This window comes from Rhinoderma darwinii, chromosome 2, assembly GCF_050947455.1.
Source record: "Rhinoderma darwinii isolate aRhiDar2 chromosome 2, aRhiDar2.hap1, whole genome shotgun sequence".
NCBI lineage: Eukaryota > Metazoa > Chordata > Amphibia > Anura > Rhinodermatidae > Rhinoderma > Rhinoderma darwinii.
Window position 1 is genome coordinate 237095505 of NC_134688.1, and position 26543 is coordinate 237122047.

At 43.6% G+C, this 26543-nt stretch overlaps 1 protein-coding gene across 1 annotated transcript; it reads right to left on the reverse strand.

Moving 5' to 3' along the window:
- Positions 1 to 324: 324 nt before the first annotated feature.
- On the reverse strand, positions 325 to 5133 carry LOC142741009 (cyclin-dependent kinase 5 activator 1-like). Its single transcript, XM_075850418.1, has 2 exons — positions 4999 to 5133; positions 325 to 2244 (listed from the first exon to the last, which is right to left on the reverse strand). Exon 2 carries the CDS (start codon positions 2210 to 2212, stop codon positions 1385 to 1387), a length of 828 nt encoding a protein of 275 aa, XP_075706533.1. The 5' UTR covers positions 2213 to 2244; positions 4999 to 5133; the 3' UTR covers positions 325 to 1384.
- Positions 5134 to 26543: the final 21410 nt, after the last annotated feature.

Here is a 26543-nt window from a genome sequence, read left to right on the forward strand (position 1 = left end):
GTATTGTGTGTAGATTGAGGAGTAAAAAAACAAAGATTTTCTATTTTAGAATAAGTCTGTAATGTAACAAAATATGGAAAAAGTGAAGGGGTCTGAATACGTTCTCAGTATTTTGTTTTACATTCTGCCTCTTAATTGGCTGTGTTCACATGAACCGGTATCGGTGCAGTTCTCCTCTGCATTTTTTCTCATTTGTAGCACAGCACCCATACTAAGAAGACGAGGAATGACACACATGACATTCACACGCCTGCAAACAGGCACTTAGACACATAGAATAATTTCACCTTATAAAGAGTATATGGAGGTCAACATTCTGGCAAGGCTTAGTATTTTATTGATCCATACATTTTACATCCTGCAATGTTTCGGCTTCAGAGGAAAACTTTCTCATGCAGTGAAAAATGGAAACAATCATGGAAATAAATATCCAAAGTGGGCATATACATCATGCAAAACACATGAGATCAAAAGCAGCATACAACAATGAATGCGATACAATAAACAGTGAAATACATCAATTGAGTATGCCGCCATTGAGAGGGTTCAACGTTGCTATTGTTAACACTGGGTGCATAAAAGAGTTTTATTGACCAATATTCTTGGAGCGCTGCTTCCATCCGTGGTTTTCAAGTAATGTAAAGGAGGTGAAGTGGACGTTTACCTTGAAGCTATCACCCACCTGAAAAGGCTTTCTCATTGTGCAGCTTTATTTCTCTGCATTTTTTTATCACATGCTTGTATATAATAAGTTACGGCTGGTGGGGGACCGTGAACAGGAGTTGATAATCCAATCAAAATCCCACCTTGCTCTGTCACAATAATAAATGCATCTACTGAGGGCATGTGGCTCAGCGGATGTCCCAGCGTCTCCTTAGCGATTCTGCGCATACACCCAGGCTGAAGCCAAATAGTATCATGACAGCATGTATCCATATAGTAACATGACAGCACGTATCCAAGTAGTAGCAAGCATTTATCTAGGAGACAGTGTGTCCATTGTAAGGACAGTGGTTTCTAACTTTGGCGCTGGCTCCTAGACCTGACTAAGATTGGTCCAGACAGAGGGTGGGGGGAGTAGTGCACAGTTTAAAACCTCGGCCTTGAGTACCAAGTGTCCCTCCCACTGCATGTAAGGCCAAAAGACTGCTCTACAGGAGTGCGTAGTCATGGACTGCTCCACTGAGACTGATCCTTGCTGATAGAGACCGGCGCTGGGAGAGTAAATTACATTTGAGAGCTCTGTTGTTGGCCGATTACATGTCACTTCCTGGCAGTTTGTAGAGACGATGGATCCAGGAGAAGGTTTTAGTCCTTTAGGAGCTACCACAAACTGAAGCTTCATTTCCCATTGGAGTGGTGTCTATTTTTGACGGAATATTGTTCAGAGATATAAAGTGTAGCCTGATCCGTGTGAACTTTCCTCTTTGGTCATCATTACAGGTAGTCCACTCATCAGAAGATTTTCGTTTGCTTGTCTTCCTTCAGCTCTAAGGCTCACAAACATCTGACTGTAATACTTTGGGTCAGTATTGAGACGCATCATCTTTGAGCTCATGTGTACAATGATGGACAGACATTGGTACCAAAAGGTCTCCTTTCTGCCGTCTACAAGGAAGGGACCTAGTGGGTAGGAGATCTGGTGTCCCATATAGCAATATGACACATACAAGCATGTTAACAAGGTTGCCTTTAGTTCTTTCTCACTTCTTATCTCAGAAGAGATGACATCTCGGCAAAGCATGTACAGGAACACCACAGTGCCTGATGTTAAAAATCCTTGGCCCTGCCATCCTTGAAGGAGAAGTTGTCTGTCTATACTTGTTATCCACTCTACTATATCTATTGGGGAAAGGTGATACAGCTGGAAGCATCTCCGGCACAGAAAGTCCGCTAAACATTTTAGGATCTTCTTGGTGTATGTGTGTAGTATGATGCGCTGTGGAACATTAAATATTTGTTGCTCTTGAGTGGACACTTGATCTTTGAGGACTGGATATTCTGAGTCCATCTTGACGCTTGGTGGCTTAGTAGTTGTCAGAGTCTCCTTCAGATCAGCACTGATGACTGGAGTAATACTATACGTGCAACTGTTACTTGGTTCGTGGTGGTGTTTTCCTTTCTTTGTTTTCTGTGTGTCTTCATGGCGGGTCACTCTTACTTTGTTCTTTCCATCGGGAACCAGCTTGCAGCAGCTGAAAGCTTTCCCCATGATTATTGAAGTCTAGATTCTGGATTCTTTTTCTGTAGATGAAGTTACAACAGATGATTATTTCTTCGTTATGAAAAAACACATTACAATATTTAACCAAACGTAGAAAAAAAATAAAAATGTAACCTTTTGTTAAAACACGTCTGTGCCTATGGGCAACTCAGCCTTAAAAGTTGTCTGCTCTCATGGGTCATGGGTATATGTAGTGTGCTGTGAATATGCACAAATGACGTCAAATTTATTGAAATGGCACAAGCGGCATTATAAATTTGTTGCAACTTGCTAGTCACCCCTTTATTCCTTATGCCAATGTATGACACACACTTCTCTTAGCCACGTCCTTTTTTCTAGTCTGCTTTAATACGGTTTAAGTAGTATAGGCGCAAAAAGTGTGTAAAACAATTAGATTTAGCGCATCATGTCTTCCATTTTGTTGGCAAACATCATACAACCTTGTTAGGAAATCTCGCCCATTGTAATTGACAATATGTAAAATGTGGTCCTTCAGCCGCTACTAGGAGGAGTTTCGCAGCTTACTGAAGACAGATGTATCATAGAGGTCAATGATAGCTGTGGACAGTAAATCTGCCCTCATGAATTTACCTCTAGTGGCAACTGCTGACATTATGTAACTATTTGGCTGTGTGAAGTAAAGCAGGGGATTTGGAGCGGTCTAGCAAGGATATGGACAGGCAACCTCTATAAAGAGATATTATGAACTTAAGCAGCACAGAATGTTTGACCTATTTAGGTGAAACGACAGGTACACCTGAAAGTAATATAAAAAATGATGCCTCCGGGTAAGCTGCACATAAACGTAAAGATTTGTCCCTTTATTAGAAGAGCTTTGACATGTTTTACAATAACGGAACACTTGTCATTATTAAAGCGGTTGGCTAGTCATAAAACATCTATGGCCTATCCTTAGGATAGGCCATCAATATCTGATTGGAAGATGGCCAACTCTTGGCACCATCGCCAATCAGCTGTTTTGAACGGGGCCGCAGTGTTTGTACGGGCGCTGCTACAGTGAATGGGAGAAGGCTGTAATACTGTAATCTGCCGCTACAAGTGTGTCGGCGATTCCCACTACGAGCGCCGTGGCCCCTTCAAAACAGCTTATTGTTAGGGATACCACGAGTCAGACCCCGACCAATCAGATATTGATAGCCTATGTTGAGGATAGGCCATCAATTTCTTATGACTGGACAATCCCTTTAAGGTATATATGCAAATATATGTGCAAATCCATGCAAATGCTGCTGAGTTTTTACGAAAGTGGTGTGGCATGTGCCTTGAGTGCTAAGGGGTAATTTTCTGGTAATAATATAGTTTTACCCTAATATAAACGCTTTAATTGAGATCATCATTGTCTACCGTAAATTTTTATACATTACATGCCTATTTTAGGGTAATTAGATCAGGGCTAGTGCTACGACAATGATTGGTCAGGAGGAGCAGTTTTTTGGGGTATTTTATTTGTAATTTTTATTTTGTTATAATTCTGGTCTGTCTCTAAAAAGTCAAAAAAGACCTTTAGGGGACTTTTTTATTTCATTTTATTTTTTTGCACTATACTTTTCCAATGTAGCTGGGGCTGCAGATTTACAGGGTATATGAACCCTGTTATAGTAACTATTGTCACTGTTAGGCTACATTCACACAGGGCGGAGACGCAGCGCTGCCTAAAGGTACACAGCGTATCCTCTCTGGCGGCTGCATGGAGTTCAAGCCAAAAAAACGCACCAAATTGTGGTTCATTACTTAGTCCTGAATGTCCACTGCGAAAAACTGCTCATAAAAAAACAATAACACATACTTACCCTATGAAGTCCTGCAGACCAGCCTCCTAGGATGACGTTTAGAATGGGTCTTACGATGTTCTGTGCACACGGTAATTTTTTTTACGCCCCGCTTTCAAAAGGCGGGGCGTAAAAAAGACTCTCGCGTCGATGAAGTGCCTGTCACTTCTTCAGACTTAAATGGAGCCGTTTTCCATGGACTCCATGGAAAACCAGCTCCATTTAGCGTCCGTAATGGACGCAGCAAAAAGCCCCTCAACATGCCATTACGGCTGAAATTATGGAGCTGTTTTCTCTTGAAAACAGCCCCGTAATTTCAGCCGTTACGGACGCTGCCGTGTGAACATACCCTAAATATATCACCCAAAACTGGGGTAAAAGGTAAATAGCCTTTAATCCCTAGTTTTTTATCCCTCACCCTGTCCCATATTCTCTGAATCATTCCCCCAGTAATATTACTCCCCAATCGTGAGAGAATATTTGCTTCCATGCACATCACCATGCATATTTTTTTTTTCCCTATTTAAAGATTCGACTGCCTTTACACCATTCAGTAACCCTTTATCATAATCCACCAATTGTGCTGGTTGGGTTGTAAAGTAATAGAGCTGAAAGTTGGATATTTTAACCACCCCCTTCTCATATGGCAATTTCAATATCGATAGTAAAACACCTAGATCTTTTACCACCCCAAATCAGATCGATTATAAATCCATTAATAGTTCTAAAGTATTTACCGGAAATCCATACTGGACAGTTTTGTAAGACATATAATCCCTGTGACTGGATCAATATTTGTACCAGTAAATTCTGGCCGCCATAGAAATTGGGGCTTTACACCACACCTTAATCTTTCCTCTTACTTTTAGAAACCAGGGCATCAAGTTCAAGGCGAGAAAACCTTCTACTTTCTCTGAAATAGTTATTAGCAGGTATTTGGTCCACAATCAGTATATTTGATGGTAACTTTAAGTATATAGATACCTTATCCAGCAATCCTTTATTCTGTAGTAGACCAGGAGGTCCTCTCTTCTGGTTCAGAAGATTGTGAAATGTATATTCTCTAAAAGTAGTAAGACAATAGAGATAACATGGACACTGCACACTGAGAAGCGTGAAGTGTTAGGTAAATCTGTGGTGAATCATTTGGATCTAGATGTCAGTGTTCTAGAACAATGTATGTCACAATGACAAAGGAAACTTACTGGTTACTATGACAATGCCAACCTTGCTGTAGAGTTTTTATTAAAGGGGCAGTGCAGGATTAGAAAAACATGGCTGCTCTCTTGTAAAAACAGTGCCACTCCAGGCCACAGGTTGTGTGAGGTATTGTAGCTCAACCGGAGATAGAAAATAATTTTCGCTTTATGGGCCAGAGCAGAGAGATTCTAACAAACAGCTCTTGCTCTTAATGTTTCCAGCTGTCTATGTATTACATGATCGGCCATCAGTGGTGGGCTGGGCTGATTCCCCAATAGATTTTTATGGCCGCCACGTTTTACTGGCTACACATTTAAAAAATCCTCCAGTATCTAGTAGATGTGCCGCACGCTGGGCACGTCTAGAACACATCTCTGACGTAGCGCTGCCAGAGAGGAGCAGGAGAGCACTCTACTGCGTGTGCTGTACCAAAGAGGAGCAGGAGGACGTAGGAAACAAAAAGGAAATCGAGGGCCCTAGCCGGTGAGCAATGTAAAACACTGAGCGATGCTCAGCCTGCTGCCCCCACTATGTGGGTATTATACTGAAAGGGGGGGGGGTCTGAGTGCTGAGGGCTCTATAGAAGTAATTATATTGCAAGGGGGGTTCTGATTGCTGAGGGCTCTATGGGGTGAAATTATACTGCAAGGGGAGGGCCTGACTACTGGGGGCTCTATTTGGGGGATTATACTGCAAGGGGTGTCTGACTGCTGAGAGCTCTATGGGCGGATTATACTGCTAGGCGGGGTCCAACTGCTGAAAGCTCTATGTGGGGATTATACTGCAACTGTGGGTCTAATTTCTGAGAGCTCTATGGGGGATTATACTACAAGGCAGGGTCTGAATGCTGAGGGCTCTGTGGGGGTTATGGGGAACTTCCAAATTAGGTGGAGGTAAACAGGTTAAAGGGGTATTCCCATCTCAGACATTTCTGGCATATCTACAGGATATTCCATAAACGTTTTAGCTCTGGGACCCGCACCAAACTTGAGATTGAGGGTCCAAATTTTTGAGCCGAAAAAGGAGTGGACAGAAAAGAAAGGAGATGCATCAGTCTTTTCTTTATACATTTTCTTTCTTTTGGATCCATTTCTGGCTTTGACTAAAAAAAAAAAACTGTTCCAAAAACTGCATCAAAACTGCATGTGTAATCCTGACCAAACCCCTTTAAACAAAATTACTTCTGAGGAAAGGTATATTGAAGCAGAGAGTAATAATTGAAGCAGTCTTTCAATGTTTTCCAGAAAGGAGAAATTAGGTAGCAATCTGCCCATATATGCAAAATATTACCTATAAAAGGGGGGTTTGAGAGGTGCACATGTATGCAGAAATTCAATGCTCTGTGGCCAAAATATAATTTGTAAGCTTGACGTGGACAAGTGTTTTCACCTAACTAGTAAAGTCGAGGGGTTCCTAATGGAGAGAATGAACCAGGCTGCTGAAACCGCCCTGGGTCTCAAGATAAGGTCTGTGTCTGTTGTAGCTCCCTTCTTCTCCTCACAAGTATACCTGTTATCCTGTGTGAAGTTGATATTACTGTGATAATAATTAGGAGCCTCTACCAATCAATATACCCATGCTATACTGTACCACCGGACTATACAGTATTCCTATTGCCGTTCCCTTGAGCCTGAGATTTGGTGGTATATGTGTTGGCACTTGGCATTGCATGTTGGGTCCATTGCGCCGCCACTTAGAACCAAAGACCTGTGTGTTGGTAATGGGTGCATCCTCCGCAGCGGTTTGGTGCATCCCAATGAGGGTCTACATTAAACATAGGCGGGCCATGTGGTAGAAGATGTGGTAGAAGATGCTCTTCTGTGACCTGTGGCAGCATCAGCATACATCCATGGACAAGTGTGTCCTCAAGCTTTCTGGCACATCCGTACCACAATGGAACTCTGCAGTGGTGATTTAGGACTTTTCTCTGCAAAGGTCAGATCAGCCTTCTATAAAGTTTGACTGATTTTTATCCACTTCCAATGCTCCACTGTGTAGATTACAGTCCGTATAACGCAACAGTGGCGTAACTACTGCTGTAGCAGTCATAGCGGCTGCTATGGGGCCTGTGGTATGAGGGGGACCGTGACACCCGCCGACACGGGCCACCTCATGCCCGGTGGTGCAGCTAGCAGCCGCTATGGCTGCTAGAGCGCTAGTGACGCCACATTCAATAATATCTGCGTCCTTAGCAGATACTGTTGAACGCTATGGCAGAGCAGGGAGATATCTCCCTGCTCTCCCATAAACTAGGCTACAGGCCACATTTACTGTGCAGGCCTGGCATGATGATGTCACTGGATCATGCCGGCCTACGCAAGGATCCTGTCGGTGTTGAGGATGTTTTGGAGAAGTATCTACTATAACATTTTTTGTTTTATTTGTTTGGGGGGCGGTAGCTACAGGGGGAGGGCTGTATGGCACTATCTACAGAGGGGTTGTATGGCGCTATCTACAGGGGGCGCTGTATGGCACTATCTACAGGGGGCTGTATGGCACTATCTACAGGGGGGCTGTATGGCGCTATCTACAGGGGAGGCTGTATGGCACTATCTACAGGGGGGCTGTATGGCACTATCTACAGGGGGGGCTATATGGCACTATCTATAGGGGGGCTGTTTGGCGCTATCTACAGGGGAAGCTGTATGGCGCTATCTACAGAGGGGGCTGTATGGCAAAATCTAGAGGGGGGCCTGTATTGCAAAATTTACAAGGGGCACTATCGAAAAATGAGTCTGTGTGTAGCACCCTGGGGAGGGGGGGCAGTCAAAAGTTTGCTATGGGGCCCAGTCTTTCCTAGTTACGCCCCTGGTTCAAGGTAATAGCACAAGCGCTTTAACATTAGAGCACAGTGCGATATCACCTCTAAATGAACTCTATGGGGGCACATGATATTGCATCCGCGTATTTTTTCTCTGGTTTGCTACTGTAAGTATATGTTTTTTTCACATTTATATGTTTGCATAACTACATGTCACATTGTTTTGGAGTATTGCTTCCTTTATTCTTGATCTAGCACGTTATTGGTGGGGAACTGTAATGCAATGGACTGAATTGATAAAATTCGCATGTATGTCTATGTTTTTATATGGGTTATTATTTTGGGACACACAATTTCATGCATTAACTGCTGGTTTTAGGCCCAGAAGAGACTGCAAGAACTTGTTCAAATGTATCAGTATGGAAAAGGTTACAAAATGATCTATCTTCAAACTATCTTTGGCAGCCAATCTTATATAGTTCTTAAAGAGGCTCTGTCACCAGATTATAAGTGCCCTATCTCCTATATAATCTGATCGGTGCTGTAATGTAGATAACAGCAGTGGTCTTTATTTTGAAAATAAATTTGGTCAAAAGTAAAAACACACCCAGTTGTCTATTAAGAAACTAATTAACATAAATCTAAAATTGCTCATAACTTGCTAAAAAATTATTGTTTTTCAAAATAAAACCCACTGTTATCTACATTACAGCGCCGATCAGGTTATGTAGGAGATAGGGCACTTATAATCAGGTGACAGAGCCTCTTTAAGGGTGTATTCACACGGTGCGGTTTTGCTGTGGTTTTTGCCACTTGTCCAAAATGCGCATGCGCTTTTTTTTTGCAGTTTTGTTGCAGAGTCCTCTCCTGGAGGAGCCCCTGACATCACTGTCCATCTATAGACAGTGATGTCAGTGGTTCCTCCTGGAACGGAATCCCCAGCCAGAGCGTTGCCGAAGCTCTGGCCAGATATTCCACTCCTAGAGGTAGCCCCTGACGTCACTGTCCATATATGGACATTGACGTCAGGGGCTCCTCCAGGAGAGAGATCCCCGGCTAGAGCGTTGGCAACGCTCTGACTGGGGATTCCACTACTAGAGGGAACCCCAATACAGCTATCTATATGGGTGTGTGTGGCATTATCTACAGAGGGCACTGTGGCATTATCTAAAGAGGGCACTGTGGTATTATCTAGGGGGGGTGTGGCACTATGTACAGAGAGCACTGTGGCATTATCTATAGGGGGTATGCAAGTATCTGCAGAGGGCACTGTGGCAATATTTACAGAGGACACTGTGGTATTATCTAAAGGGGGCACTGTGGCATTATCTACAGAGAGTACTGTGGCACTATCTAAAAAGAGGCTGCCCAATATTGACATACTTGTGTCAGCCAAGTGCTGCCAACTGAGCAGTCAGATTGCATTTAGCGACACTTAAACTGGAAAACTGGATTGTTAAAATAAGCACGTGGCGTAAACTCACAAATTTCCGGTAAGTTTAAACCTAGCGCTATTATTATAGTAATGTAGTATTGTAGTAATGTAGTATTATTATAGTAATGTAGTATTGTTATAGTTTTGTAGTATTATTATAGTAGTTCAAATAACTAATTGATTAACAATAATTTAATATTGTATCAAATTTTTTTCTATGTGCTGCACATCAACCCGTATTGTCTGTAATGCGCACGCGTGTCCCTGCTCTTTATTTAGCGCATGCACAGTAGTGGCAATTAGAACATCGAACAGAAGGATTGTACTGCGCATTCGTAAAGTAAAGAGCAGGGACGCGCACTCGCGTTATAGACAGTACGGGGCCAGGCATGAACGCGCCGATTACGCTGCCTGGTCCCTGTCAATCAATGTAAGAAGGGAGTGAGGGGGGTTGAACTGAGGAGCGACGTAAGAGCATTTAGGTGCAACGGTGACGCCCTTGTTGCACCTAAATGCTTATTAGCATAAACGTAATAAAACGTATTTCTCTACAAAGGATGCCGTTGACATCGATACGCGCATCTTTGCCGTGACTCACAGCAGAATACCTGCTGTTCAAAGGATTCTATCGCTGGTGTGAAGGCCAGAGTTACCATTATACGGACCCCTGAGGATGAGTACCTGAAACGCGTAGGGTCGTTGTACTGTTTATGGAATGTTTGCATTGGGGATAGTCATATTGAGTTACACCCAGCACTAGGAGATCCGATCCTATCGGACACCTGTGCTTCATTTGGGGAGTGTACTATTGATGTGCCCTGGATATATGCTGGTTTCAGACAAAATATCTAAAAACACCGAGTTAGATGTATTATAATGACTCAGTGTTTTCTGTTTAATACGTTTTTTTAATAATCACGGTGGGGCTTATGTTTACAGTGGTGTGTTACCCCTGTTTTTAACTAGTTACTAAATAAAAGGTATTTTTTACTTTATTGTTACTTCAGTGAACCATATAATATAATTTACTCATATTGTGGGAGCACAATTAGATTTCTATCAAACTAGACAGTGAAATTACATTTAATTCATACAGTTATTTAATTTCAGTTTATCTAGGTATGGCAGCCTTTGCACTTTCTGAATTAAACACAGATGGGTGGATGAGTGAGGCCAAAAGCGTCTTTTCTGAATGTGAACTGACGTATTCAGTTCAGGGTGCATCTCTTAAATCCACGTTCAAAAATTTGAATAGATTGCACAAAGATTATACTAGAAGTTGGTGGGAGATCCAGAGTCTGGAAAACTATTTAAAGAACAAGATAGTTCCCAGAGGTCTCAGGGTCCCCATTGTCCCAGCATCAAGATTAAAAACCGCTAATATTAAAGAAAGGTGGGAGCAGGAGATTACAGGGAGCTCACTTAGGCTGATGCAGATTCTGGTAGAGGAAGAAAAGGTCCAGTTTGACTTTATTAGTGTTGAGCTTAAAAAAGAGATTGAGGCAGCCAAGTCTTTGGTAGATACCCCTGGTTTTGATAAAAGGGACAAAATCCTCCAACAAACTTTGGAAAGGTTCACCAACCATCTCAAGGAACGTAAACACTTCCAGTTCCAGAGAGATCTACAAGAATTTAGGGAGAAAAAAGCGTATGATTTTGTCACTACACAACAACAGCAATATCAACAGACCAATAGGGGGCCAAGGGAATCTGACCCTTCCACATCAGAGAGTGAAACTACAGACTCTGAAAGAGTGGGCCCTTTCTTTGGAGGCAGTGGTGGGAAACACAAATTTAGGGGAGGAGCAAGAAGTAGAAATAGAGGCCGTGGGAGAGCCTCTTCTAATAGTGGCAACAATTTTTTAGCCAACAATCCTCCCATTTCCCGCTATATGCTGAGGGGTCAAAAGGATTAGTGAAAGGGAATAACATGGATAGGCTTCAAATCATCAACCTCTCTGAATATATTTTAAGTGCATCAGAGATTACACTATTAGAAAAGGGACTGTCATTTGTCCCTACAGTTAAATTTGACTCATTTTCGTGGATAAAAGATCTTAATTTGTTTGCTCGTAAACTGAAATGGATAAAATTTTTCAAACATCATAATAGAAAAAAATGTATGGAATTGGGTTTGGAGGAGTCTGATATGGAAGGCCTTTCGGCACTCGAGGGGTTATTAGAGGAATCTGGACGCACTCCAGGTATAGGTCCTTTCACCAATCTTAAAATGAAGAGTAGAAAATTGCCACCTATAGGAGATTTTACCAATGTGGATTTATTTGTGGACATGGTGGGAGATGAGATCAAAAATCTTAGTCAGGATAGCAGGGGAATGGATAATAATTTGTCCTGGTCTGAACGACTAGCTCTTACCACTTTAGAGAAAAAAGAGAATATTGTTCTCAAGTCATCCGATAAAGGTGGGAACATTGTGGTCATGAGCAGGGATGGCTATAAGGAGATGTGTGAAGACATTTTATTTAACCATGACTGCTATACCATTTTAAAGGATAACCCCACGGCATTATTCAAGAAAGAGTTGCTGAGCATTTTGAGTGATGCAAAGAGCAGATCTTTGATTAGTGCAGGGGAGTTTGGGTTTTTATACCCACAATTTCCTGTTATGGCGTGTTTCTACAGCCTGCCTAAAATCCACAAAGGGTACCCTCCTTTACGTGGCAGACCTATTGTTTCAGGGATAAATAATCTAACTCAAAATGTAAGTACATATGTTGACCAAGTGTTGCGCCCTTTTGTTTTGAGTCTTACATCATATGTACGTGACACTATGGATGTCCTGAAACAGATTGATGGCATTTCCTTGGAGAAAGATACATTTTTGGCTAGTCTGGATGTCGAGGCGTTGTATTCATCCATACCGCACAAATGTGGTTATAAAGCAGTCGAGTACTATTTGGGATCTAGAGGTACCCAGTTTGCAGCTCATAACCAGTTTGTCATGCAGTTATTACAGTTTGTCCTTGAAAGAAATATTTTTATTTTTGAAGACAAAATTTACCATCAGAAATGTGGTACTGCAATGGGGAGTCCTACTGCTCCCACCTATGCAAATTTATTTCTTGGCTGGTGGGAGGAGACAATTGTCTTTGGGGACAAATTTGTCAACTGGACTTCATCTGTTGGTTTATGGATAAGATATATTGATGACGTGTTGATCCTCTGGAACTCTACAGCGGATGAGTTCCATAATTTTGTAGCAGCCCTCAACATGAACGATGTAGGACTCAAATTCACATGTGAGATCAGTGAGAAAGAATTGTCTTTCTTAGATTTGAAAATCACCAAAACACCAGATGGCACTATCCACACCAAGGTACATAGGAAAGAAACAGCAACAAACAGTTTCCTGCAATGGAATAGCTGTCATCCTCAGTCCCTCAAAAGTGGCATACCAAAAGGCCAATTTATGAGAGTACGTAGGAATTGTAGTTCTATGGGTGACTTTGAGTTCCAGGCAAAGGAGCTCAAAACGAGATTGAAGGACAGAGGTTTCCCAGAGAGGGTCATCAGGAAGGCCTATGAGGGAGCAAGGGATGCTGATAGGCAATGTCTTCTGATCCCTAAAAAACGGAAAGAAGTACAGGTCACAAGACTCATAGGTACCTATGATTCCAAACAAAATGATATTATGCAGATTTTGAATAGATACTGGCGTATTCTCAGTTCTGATGCAGATCTGGTAGATCAGATCACACAGAGGCCGTCTGTCACGTATCGGAGAGGGAAAAATATAAGGGACAGAGTAATGCATAGCTGTTTTGACCCCATTTCACCTAGGGGCACGTGGCTGGACAGACAAATACCAGGTACCTTTAGGTGTGGCAGTTGTAAAGCCTGTGATTTCATTTTTAAAGGCAATAGCTTCACTAGCGTAACCACACAGAAACAATACACTATTCGGGATTATGTCAATTGTAAGACTGCGGGAGTGGTCTACCTAATCACATGTCCATGCCCCCTAAATTATGTGGGAAAAACAGCACGACAATTCCGTCGCCGTATTAGGGAGCATGTTGGAGATATTGTCCATGAGAGGGATACCCCAATATCTAAACATGTGCATGTCAAACACCAAGGCCAGGCAGCATGTTTAAAATTTCAAGCTATTGAACTTGTCAGACCCCCCAAAAGAGGAGGTGATTGGGATAACCTGATTTTACGCAAAGAAGCACAATGGATCCACAGACTGGAATGCATACATCCAGCAGGTTTAAATGAGCAGACAAATTATACATGTTTCATCTAACATTTTATGAACGACCTATCTCCTTGGGATCCTTGGGGTGGGTGAGTTTATAATTGTTCAACATATGTAGTTTTGAGATGGCTTTTCTGGTCTGCCGCATTTCAACGGCGACCGTCTCTCGGTCCCCCATATTTATGAGGGATCGTATTTTTCTTTCCACCCTATATGTGATTAATACTTTATAGTTGCTATGTCAGGCAGCCTACTTGCGGTGTTTAACTGTCCCGCGAGATTTACCTATATTCTATCATCGTGCAGCGCTTACCTTCTCTCACTATGGCAGTTTGGGCGAATTGTCCTTGACTTCTACTGCGCCTGCGCGAGCGGCCTGATGCGGCCGATGATGACCCCTGGTTGTCAGCTGACGGCGAGGGGTCACATGGGCAGGTGTCACTAATCGTGAGGGTGCGGGGATTGGTCAGTTCATGTTTGCCGCTAGAACACGAGGGGTGGAGTTTAGCGCTTATAGTAACGTAGCGCCTGCAATGAAGTATGCCGTTGACATCGATACGCGCATCTTTGCCGTGACTCACAGCAGAATACCTGCTGTTCAAAGGATTCTATCGCTGGTGTGAAGGCCAGAGTTACCATTATACGGACCCCTGAGGATGAGTACCTGAAACGCGTAGGGTCGTTGTACTGTTTATGGAATGTTTGCATTGGGGATAGTCATATTGAGTTACACCCAGCACTAGGAGATCCGATCCTATCGGACACCTGTGCTTCATTTGGGGAGTGTACTATTGATGTGCCCTGGATATATGCTGGTTTCAGACAAAATATCTAAAAACACCGAGTTAGATGTATTATAATGACTCAGTGTTTTCTGTTTAATACGTTTTTTTAATAATCACGGTGGGGCTTATGTTTACAGTGGTGTGTTACCCCTGTTTTTAACTAGTTACTAAATAAAAGGTATTTTTTACTTTATTGTTACTTCAGTGAACCATATAATATAATTTACTCATATTGTGGGAGCACAATTAGATTTCTATCAAACTAGACAGTGAAATCTCTACAAAGGAGGCAGTAAAATAAATGCTAGAAACAGGTTAGTCTCCTCTACAATACCCTGTTACTAGTTTAATATGGACATTCTGGTGACAGACTCCCTGAGTTTCTATGTGATTAAAAAATGAGTTTGAATTGTTTTCCACATACTAAAAGACCAATAATTCTAATAAAGTTAATTACTATTTCCGAAAAATTGTAAAAAAAATTAAAACCCTATCTGTCTTGTCATAAGGATACAAATATCACATTAACCCGCAGCCATTTTCTTATTTTCACTTTCCTCTTTTCCTCCCCACATTCCAAAAGCCATAATTTTTGTTATTTTTCCGTCGATATAACCATATGAGGGCTTTCTTTTTGCCTAACGAGTTGTAGATTTTCACTGCACCATTTATTGTACAATATAACGTAGTAGGAAACTGGAGAAAATTCCTTGTTGTGCGGAAAGGGAAAAAAATTGCGATTTCTCAATTTTTGGGGGGGTTTAGTTTTTACGGCGTTTACCGTCCAGCAAAAACGGCATGTTAACTTTATTCTGCGGGTCAATACAATTACAGCGATACCAAATGTATATATTTTTTTTATGTTTTACTACTTTAAAGAGGCTCTGTCACCAGATTTTGCAACCCCTATCTGCTATTGCAGCAGATCGGCGCTGCAATGTAGATAACAGTAACGTTTTTATTTTAAAAAAACGAGCATTTTTGGCCAAGTTATGACCATTTTTGTAGTTATGCAAATGAGGCTTGCAAAAGTACAACTGGGCGTGTTTACAGTAAAAGTACAGCTGGGCGTGTATTATGTGCGTACATCGGGGCGTTTTTACTTCTTTTACTAGCTGGGCGCTCTGATGAGAAGTATCATCCACTTCTCTTCAGAACGCCCAGCTTCTGGCAGTGCAGACACAGCGTGTTCTCGAGAGATCACGCTGTGACGTCACTCACTTCCTGATTGGACAGTGTCACAGCGATGTTACAGCGATGTTACATGCCCCGTTGCCAATTACACACCCAATAGAACGCGCCAATATCTAAATAACGGAGAAAGATAGGAAAACAATGTAATGTGCCCCAGGGTTTGTGCAGCCCTGCCCTTTACATGCTGCACTCAGCTGCATATGTATGGGAAGGTGAAAGGTTCTGTTGAGGGGAAAATTCAGACTTGGCGGAATTGCTGTTGAATTCGGCTGCGGACAGTCTGCAGTGGAAATCTTGAGCAGCCATTATTTTATTGGTTTCTATACATTTTTAGGTAACTTAGGTCAGATGTTGCGGAAAGTAACAGTGCGGAATTTAGGCTGCGGTGCAGAATTTTCACTCCGCAGCACGCACATTTTGTTGCGGAGCAGCAGCGGAATTTCACTGCGGTGTTCCGCCATTGCAATGCAAAAACTGAAATCTGCGGAAAGTCCGCTGTGATATCTGCAACGCCTGAATTACCTGTCAAATATGAAAATGTTGCTACAGATTCGTTGTGAATTTGCAGCGGAAGGATTCCGCCACGTCTGAATATGCCCTTACAAGGAAAAAAACATGTGTATGTCACCATATTCTTTTTTTTGTGGGGTGGTCTGTCGTTTCTATTGGTCTTTTTTTGGGAAAATGGCAAATGCGGCGTTCTTTTTAACTTTTAATATTTTCATAGGCGTACAAAGATGACTTCATTAGTTATCAAAACCTAACCTTAGGGAAGTACTACAACACATGTGTTCAATAAACTTTATCAACCTGTGTTTCTCTGTACACTTCACTTTTATTATCTGCCACAGCAAACATGTGTAAACAGATAAACAAATTAACTCCATAATGACCAGGCCTTTTTGCGTGTTAATGACCAAGAAATATTTATTGTTTTTTCACCGTCGCATTTCTAAGAGTCCTAACTTTTTTATTATCCGTCAACATAGCCTTATGAGAACTTTTTTTTTGGGGGATGAGTTGTATATTTTAATAATCTTTGGGTGTACATAATTCATTGATTAACCTTTATGAAAAAATTTTGGGGAGGGAATTGAAAGAAGAACGTTTATTCCAGCATAATTTTTTGTGTTTTAAATTTAGGCTGTTCACTATGCAGCGTAAATAACATGTTATTATTATTCTATGGGTCGGTACGATACTAAATTATGTATAGGTTTTTCATGTTTTACTATGTTTGCACAAAAAAAAAAACTTTTCGCCGCATTTCAAGAGCCATAACTTTTTTATTTTTCCGTCGATGTGGCCATATGTGGACTTGTTTTTTTGCGGGACAAGGTGTCATTTTCATTGGTACAATTTTAGGATACATGTGACTCATTGATTAACTTTTAATTGAGTTTTTTGCGAGGGAAATTGAAAAAATGCCGTTCATTCCGCAGTTTACTCAATGTGTTAAGCTCATTGTTCGAGTAGTTACGATTGCAGAGATACTTTATATGCATTTTTTTTTTTTTTTTTTTTTAACACTTTTCATAAATAAAACTCTTTTTATGGAAAATAATCTTTTTTTTTTTCATAAACCTTAACTGTTTTAAGTTTTATTTTTTAGTCCCACTAGGGGACTTCACAATGCAATCTGATGATCACAAATATAATGCTTTGGTATACTTAGTATACCAAAGCATTATTGCCTGTCAGTGTAAAACTGACAGGCAATCTATTAGCCTACATTCACACAACAGGGAAAAACGTCACACGGCCATTTGCAGAACAATGTAGGTCTATGGCTTTAGACACACAGACGTTTTTTTTAACGGCCTGAGAATACTGGCCTTCAAAAAATTAGGACATGTCCTATTTTTGTCCGTTTTCACGGCCAGACGGCCCCCATAGAAAATAATGGATCAATTTGTATCTGGCCGGAGAATCCGCTCCAGGAGGAGCCTCTGACGTCACTCTCAGGGTTGCCAACCGTCCGTACATTTACAGACAGTCTGCAAAAAAGGGTGTGTTTTTTCTGCCGTCTGTAGCGGGATTTTTTCTCATTCTCCCGGAACGGTGCGCCAAAATGTAAATGCGTAGTGCAGGGCATATTTTCAGATTCCGCTTGCGGAATCTGAAAATATGCAGGCCGCTGCCAAGTGAATGACAGTCTGAGTGAGGTCGGTGCCGGGAGTGGACCAGTCGAGTCACCTGACCTGTCACTTGACAGAACGCCAGACTTGTCACTCAGAACGCTGCCGCATGACCCGCTCCTAATGGCGAGCCACGCCGGGCACAGCAGAGAGTGGTAGCAGTAGGCTAGCGCTACCGCCCTGGGGGCGGCAAGGCACTACGTACAAGGGGGGCTATCTGGTAGTATCCACAAGGAGGGGCTGTGTGGCACTTTGTAGAAGGGGGGCTGTGTAGCACTAAGTACAAGGGGGGCTGTGTGCCACTAAGTACAAGGAGCTTTATTGCAGGTAATATCATCTATAGTACCTAGAGGAAGCAATATTCTGTTGTAAGGGAAAAGGGGTCTTGTAATCACTTGGTATGAATCAGGTTCAAAGCCACTAGTCCATAAAGTCCTTTATTAATACCTGTGTGTGGGGTTTCCATGTGGACTTATTATTCATGGAGATCTGTAAGTGGTAAAGAGTAGTATAAATGCTATTCAAATATGTAGAGAAGGGATACAGAAGTATTGTTGTTGGTCTTTTTGTAATAATTTTTTTTTTATTTAAATGCAAAGCAGTATTAGACAATTTATTTCAGGTTTTCTTTTAGAATTGATTTTACAGTACCATTACACATATAAGCTACATTTACAAGTTTCAATTGAATTGAAAAGATATTAAGGCTCATGCACAAACATTTACAGAGGTTCCGAGGTTGTATATGGCCATAATACGCCACCCATACACTTCTATGGGGCCCTAATGTACTAATATATGCCTCGGATTACATTAGGAGGCATACATAGTTTTTTTCTGTAGGATTTTTTGTGAGTCTAACAGAGAAATAATGTAGCCTGCTCAGATGCCATATTATGGCCTAAGAATACATATTTGGCATTGTGTTGTGAAAAAACATTCCCAATTTTGTGTTATTTTTTATGTCACACTAATTGGTTTCTTAAACATAATGTAATAGTAAGCAAAATAGAGTAATAGAATTCTTGAATTATTCTAGTATTTATGTAGAAGGCAAAAGTATATATATTTTTTAATTTAATTACATGCGGTTTGTGGTAAAAATACAAAACAAAAAAGACAAATTGTATCTAACTGGTTTTATTAAATAGTTTTGCTTTGTTTGGCTTCTGCAGCTGGCATCTATAGACATTACATAGCAAGCTGCAAAATGCCATTCACTAGCAAATCTGTCAGTTTGGTTTTCTGATCCTGATCGATTAAATCAAAGTTGAACTACCAATTAGAAAAAGTATCTAGAAGAGAAAAAATATATTTGTTCTTTTTTTATTTTTTTAAATTTTGTAGCAAATTTTTTTTTTTTAATCTTTCTTGTAGGTGGCTATATTGGACATACACACTTCCTTCCTGTATTGTCTGTATAGACAGTGCAGCAGGGTGTAAACTTTATGGTGGCTGCAATGAATAGCAGTCAATTGATATAGGAATCTCATAGACTATTAGGGCAATTTCAGACAGGGTGGACAATTTCCACTGCAGATTTCCCCCCAAAATTATGACAAAATCTGTATATGTTGCATGCAGATTTTGTTGCGGATTTAGCCGGGGATTTGCTGCAGGTTTTGGCCTATGCAAAGGCTGACATTGAGGGTGTAAATCCTGCATGCTCTGTGTAATGATGGGGGTAGGCAAACATACAAGTGAGCCCTAATCTAACCGCCACTCAGTCCCTGCCTACTTGCAACGACCCGCCCTAGACGACGGGGTACAACTGGGCGACGGTCCCTACGCTCAATAAGTGCACAACAGACAAACAGACAAGGGTACACAGAAGCAAAGGGAAAAGGGGGAGTTGCCCACGGAAACACCGTGAGCAACAAGAGTGGTGAACGAGCCGAGTCAAACCAGGAGTGTACGAGGTACCAAACGCAGAGCAGGAGAGTAGTGAACAAGCCGAGTCAAACCAGGAGTGTACGAGGTACCAAACGCAGAGCAGGAGAGTAGTCAGTAAGCCAGGGTCAATATGAAGCAGGGTCAAATAGTTCAAGAAGCTTTAGCAGGGCCAGGAAACCAAATGAGAAGAATCACAAGCAAGGAGGAACAGGAAAGGCAGGTATAAATAGACAGAGGGCGGGAGATAGCTCCGTCTGGCCAGGCTGTGATAGGCTCTCCCACTCCTAAGCCTGCCATCCTGAGTGGTGGAAGATGGAGTCAGTCTCACAGACATAGAAGCAGGTGCAGACTGATCATCTATGGGCGTTGATGCAGAAGCCGTGCCTGGCAGATCCTTTACAGTACCCCCCCCTTTTATGAGGGGCCACCGAACTCTTTCTAGATGGACCTGGTTTATTGGGGAAACGAAGGTGGAACCTCCTGACCAATACCCCAGCGTAAACATCCCAGGCGTGTACCCAAGTCCTCTCCTCAGGCCCGTATCCTCTCCAATGGACCAGGTACTGGAGGGAGCCTTGGACCATCTTGCTGTCCACAATCTTGGCCACCTCGAATTCTACCCCCTCAGGGGTGAGAACGGGGACAGGAGGTTTCCTCGAGGGAGCCAAGGACGGGGAGCAGCGTTTAAGGAGGAAGGCATGAAACACGTCGTGTACTCGAAAATATGGGGGCAACTCCAGTCGGAAGGAGACAGGATTGAGGACTTCAATGACCTTGTACGGCCCTATAAACCGGGGAGCAAACTTCTTGGACGGGACCTTAAGGCGCAAGTTATTTGACGATAGCCACAACAGATCCCCGACCATAAACAAGGGGTTAGCAGAACGTCTTCTATCTGCCTGAGTTTTTTGTATGCTCTGGGACGCCTCTAGGTTCTTCTGAACCTGGGCCCAGACTATGCACAGTTCCTGATGAACGACATCTACCTCAGGATTGTTGGAACTACCAGGTGAAACGGAGGAGAACCGTGGATTAAACCCAAAATTACAGAAAAAGGGGGAGACCCATGACGAGTTACTGACCCGGTTATTAAGGGAAAATTCGGCGAAGGGAATGAATGAGACCCAATCATATTGACAGTCAGAGATAAAACACCTTAAGTATTGTTCTAGAGACTGATTAGTCCTCTCAGTTTGGCCATTAGTTTCAGGATGGAAGGCAGAGGAGAAGGACAGATCAATCTTCAACTTTCTACAGAAGGCTCTCCAAAACAAAGAAACAAATTGTACCCCTCTGTCAGAAACAATATTGACACGGACCCCATGGAGACGCAGGATGTGTTTGACAAACAAGGTAGCTAACGTCTTAGCATTGGGTAGTTTCTTGAGGGGCACAAAGTGGCACATCTTACTGAAGCGGTCTACTACAACCCACACCACCGACTTGCCTTGAGATGGAGGCAAATCGGTGATAAAATCCATGGAGATATGGGTCCAAGGTCTCTGGGGAATGGGCAAAGAACGTAGTAAGCCCGCTGGTCGGGACCTGGGAGTCTTGGACCTAGCACAAACCTCACAAGTGGCGACGTAGGCCTTAACGTCTTTAGGCAACCTAGGCCACCAGTAGTTTCTGGCAATGAGGTGCTTGGTACCCAGGATGCCTGGATGACCAGATAGTTCGGAGTCATGATTTTCCCTAAGTACCATTAGCCAGAATTGCAGGGGAACAAACAGCTTGTTCTCAGGAAGGTTCCCGGGAGCTGAACCTTGATCAGCAGCAATTTCAGAGACTAAATCAGAATCAATAGAGGAAATGATTATACCTGGAGGCAAAATACAAGCAGGATCTTTCTCCGAAGGAGGGCTGGCCATGAAGCTACGCGACAGTGCATCAGCTTTAATATTTTTAGACCCAGCCCTATAGGTAACCAAAAAGTTGAATCTTGTAAAAAATAACGCCAATCGAGCTTGTCTCGGGTTTAGCCTCCGGGCAGATTCTAGGAAAACCAGATTCTTGTGGTCGGTAAGGACCGTTACCTGGTGCCTAGCCCCCTCCAGGAAGTGGCGCCACTCTTCAAATGCCCATTTAATGGCTAAGAGTTTGCGGTTGCCAATATCATAGTTACTCTCAGTGGGATAAAACTTCCTGGAGAAGTAGGCATAGGGACGGAGATGGGTGAGGGACCTGCTACCCTGGGACAAGACAGCCCCCACTCCCACCTCGGACGCGTCAACCTCCACAATAAATGGCTCAATTTGGTTGGGCTGAACCAACACCGGGGCCGAGATAAAGCACTTCTTAAGGACCTCAAAAGCCTGGACAGCCTCAGGAGGCCAGCGGAGGAGATCAGCACCCTTGCGAGTGAGGTCCATAAGAGGCTTAGCGATGACCGAGAAGTTAGCAATAAATCTCCTGTAATAATTAGCAAACCCCAAGAAGCACTGTAACGCCTTCAGGGAGGCAGGTTGGACCCATTCCGCCACAGCCTGGACCTTGGCGGGATCCATGCGGAATTCATGAGGAGTGAGGATTTGACCCAAAAATGGTATCTCCTGCACCCCAAACACACATTTTTCGGTCTTCGCAAACAGTTTGTTTTCCCGAAGGACCTGGAGCACCTTCCTGACATGCTCAATGTGGGAGGACCAGTCCTTGGAAAACACAAGTATGTCATCAAGGTACACTACAAGAAATACCCCCAGGTAATCTCTTAAAATCTAATTTATGAAATTCTGGAAGACCGCGGGAGCATTACACAACCCAAAGGGCATGACGAGGTATTCGAAATGACCTTCGGGCGTGTTAAACGCAGTCTTCCACTCATCCCCCTCTTTGATGCGGATAAGGTTATACGCCCACCGTAGATCAAACTTAGAGAACCATTGGGCCCCCTGAACCTGATTAAAAAGATCAGGAATCAAAGGAAGGGGATACTGGTTCCTTACAGTGACCTTATTCAAGTTACGGTAGTCAATGCATGGCCTAAGACCACCATCCTTTTTCCCTACGAAGAAGAAGCCAGCACCTACCGGAGAAGTAGAGGGGCGAATGTAACCCTTGGCCAGGCATTCCGAGATATGCTCTCTCATGGCTTGACGTTCGGGACAAGAGAGATTAAATATCCTACCCTTAGGGAGCTTAGCTCCTGGTACCAAATCGATAGCGCAATCGTATTCTCTATGAGGAGGTAACACTTCGGAGGCCTCCTTAGAGAAAACATCAGCGAAGTCCTGAACAAACTCAGGTAGCGTGTTAACCTCCTCAGGGGGAGAAATAGAATTAACAGAAAAACATGACGTCAAGCATTCATTACCCCATTTGGTAAGATCCCCAGTATTCCAGTCAAACGTGGGATTATGCCACTGCAACCAGGGAAGGCCTAAAACCAAATCATACAATAATCCCTGCATCAACAGTACAGAGCACTGCTCCAAATGCATGGAGCCAACAAGGAGTTAAAAAACAGGGGTATGCTGTGTAAAATAACCATTAGCAAGAGGAGTGGAGTCGATACCCACTACCGGGACAGGATTAGGCAAATCAATCAAAGGCATAGCTAGAGACATAGCAAATTCCACAGACATGATATTAGCAGAAGACCCTGATTCCACGAAGACACTGCCGGTAGCAGACCTACCACCAAAAGAGACCTGAAAGGGAAGCAAGATTTAATTACATTTCATATTTACGGGAAATACCTGTGCGCCCAAGTGACCTCCCCGATGATCACTTAGGCGCGGAAGTTTTCCGGCTGCTTATTCTTACGCCTAGGACAGGTGTTCACTTGATGCTTGTCATCCCCACAATAGAAGCAGAGACCATTCTTCCAGCGGAACTCTCTACGTTGTTGGGGGGACACGGAGGCCCCGAGTTGCATAGGTACCTCCGAGTCTTCCGTGGAAGAACGAAGCAACGGAACCTCGGGAGGCATCATGGGGGAGTCAGAGGAGAAAACACAAAAACGTTCAAGTTGTCGTTCCCTGAGACGTTGGTCAAGTCATACCGCTAAAGCCATAACCTGGTCTAGGGAGTCAGAAGAGGGATAGCTAACTAGCAGGTCTTTCAGGGCGTTCGACAGACCCAACCTAAACTGGCACCTTAAGGCAGGGTCATTCCACCGAGAAGCTACGCACCACTTCCTAAAGTCAGAGCAATACTCCTCAACAGGTCTCTTACTCTGACGTAAGGTCACCAGCTGACTCTCGGCAAAGGCAGTCCTGTCAGTCTCGTCATAAATGAGTCCGAGAGCAGAAAATAAAAGATCAACGGAGGAAAGTTCAGGGGCGTCAGGAGCCAAGGAGAAGGCCCATTCTTGGGGCCCTTCCTGGAGCCGGGACATAATTATACCCACCCGCTGGCTCTCAGAACCTGAGGAGTGGGGCTTTAAGCGAAAATAGAGCCTACAACTCTCCCGAAAGGAGAGAAACGTCTTCCGGTCCCCTGAGAACCAGTCAGGCAACTTGAGGTGGGGTTCAAGAGGTGAGGTGAGGGGCACTACCATGGTAGCATCAGGCTGGTTGACCCTCTGAGCCAGGGCCTGGACCTGTAGGGAGAGACCCTGCATTTGCTGAGCCAGGGTCTCAAGGGGGTCCATAGTAGTGTGAGGGACCAGGGTAGACTAGGTATATGGGCTTGTGATTCTGTAATGATGGGGGTAGGGAAACATACAAGTGAGCCCTAATCTACCCACCACTCAGTCCCTGCCTACTTGCACCGACCCGCCCTAGGCGACGGGGTACAACTGGGCGACGGTCCCTACACTCAATAAGTGCACGACAGACAAACAGACAAGGGTACACAGAAGCAAAGGGAAAAGGGGGAGTTGCCCACGGCAACACCGTGAGCAACAAGAGTGGTGAACGAGCCGAGTCAAACCAGGATTGTACGAGGTACCAAACGCAGAGCAGGAGAGTAGTGAACAAGCCGAGTCAAACCAGGAGTGTACGAGGTACCAAATGCAGAGCAGGAGAGTAGTCAGTAAGCCAGGGTCAATATAAAGCAGGGTCAAATAGTTCAAGAAGCTGTAGCAGGGCCAGGAAACCAAACGAGAAGTATCACAAGCAAGGAGGAACAGGAAAGGCAGGTATAAATAGACAGAGGGCGGGAGCTAGCTCCGTCTGGCCAGGCTGTGATAGGCTCTCCCACTCCTAAGTCTGCCATCCTGAGTGGTGGAAGATAAAGTCAGTCTCACAGACATAGAAGCAGGTGCAGACTGATTACCTATGGGCGTTGACGCAGAAGCTGTGCCTGGCAGATCCTTTACACTCTGCTTTAACTTTAACTTTTTACCGCTACATGCGGCAAATCCGCCACATCTGAACATGCCCTTAGAGTCTTCAGGAAGGGATGGAGTACAGGCCCCTCCCCAGAGACCAGAGAGTGACTGGAGAGATGAATACAGAATCTTAAGGCTGGGTTCACAAGACCATGTTACGTCCGTAATGTACGGAACGTATTTCGGCCGGAAGACCCGGACCGAAAACAGTGCAGGGAGCAGGGCTCTTAGCATCATAGTGATGTACGATGCTAGGAGTCCCTGCCTCGCTGCAGGACAGCTGTCCCGTACTGTAATCATGATTACAGTACGGGACAGTAGTTCCACGCAGAGGCAGTGACTCCTAGCGTCGTACATCACTATGATGCTAGGAGCCCGGCTCCCTGCACTGTGTTCGGTCCAGGTCTTCCGGCCGAAATACGTTCCGTACATTACGGACGTAACATGGTCGTGTGAACCCAGCCTTAGTGTGAATGTAAAGGATCTGCCAGACACAGCTTCCGTGTCGACGCCCGTGGTTAATCAGTCTGCATTTGTTCCTAGGTCTGATAGAGTGACTCGATCTGCTACCACTCAGGCTGGTAGGCTGAGGAGTGGGAGTATTCTCCTGTTCTGCTTTTGCTACCGCGTACTCTCCTGGTTTGACTCGACTCATCCACTACTCTTGTTGCTAACGGTGTTGCCATGGGCAACTGCCCCACTTCCCTTTGCTTCTGTGTTCCCTTGTCTTGTTTTGTCTGTCGTGCACATAGTGAGCGTAGGGATCGTCGCCCAGTTGTACGCCGTCGCCTAGGACGGGCTGTGCAAGGAGGCAGGGACTGAGTGGCGGGTAGATTAGGGCTCACCTGTCCTCTCCCTACCCAGACATTACAGTGAATGTAAGGTATAGTGTTACTATTTTGCCTTATCAAAGCCTGTAGCAATACAATACAATACACACTCTAATGATAGTGAGTTGAATCTGCTCATTCTCTCCCAGTCTACACAGCAAAGCTCACAAGTGAGCTACAGAGATAAAAAATTTCAACAAAACGTTTAAAAAATATGTTGTCTCTAAATACAAATCTAAATAATATATAATTTTTTTATGATACATTCCCTTTAAGGCCAAGGCTCCATAGCAATAAATGGTGCAAGGCAGTGACCGGTGACTGCCATTAGAGCAGTCACAATAGGCTGACATTTATTTCTGTAGCTCACTTGTGAGATTTGCTGTGTAGACTGGGAGAGAATAAGCAGATTCATCTCACTATCATTAGAGGGCGTATTGTATTGCTACATGCTTCGATATGGCTGCTACAGTGGTAGCGACGCCACATTCAATAGTATCTGCGTCCTTAGGACAGAGATACTGTTGAACGCTTTGCTCTGCCATATACTAGGCTACATTTACTAGGCCATATATTAGGCTACAAGCCACATTCCCTGTGCAGGCCGGCGTGATGATATCACTGGATCACGTCAGCGTTGAGGATGCTTTGGAGAAGCTCCATTCGTCACTAGAACGGGGCCTAGGTGAGTATAAAGTTTTTGGTTTTATTTGTTCACATAAACAGATGCTGGTGTCAATTTGCCGTACCAGGGTGGGGAAAGGAAGGTTAGCCGATACAGGAATCATAGCCCAAA

Bases quoted from the DNA above. Each gene is read 5' to 3' on its own strand.
- LOC142741009 (XM_075850418.1), bottom strand. From the start codon at position 2,212: ATGGGGAAAGCTTTCAGCTGCTGCAAGCTGGTTCCCGATGGAAAGAAC.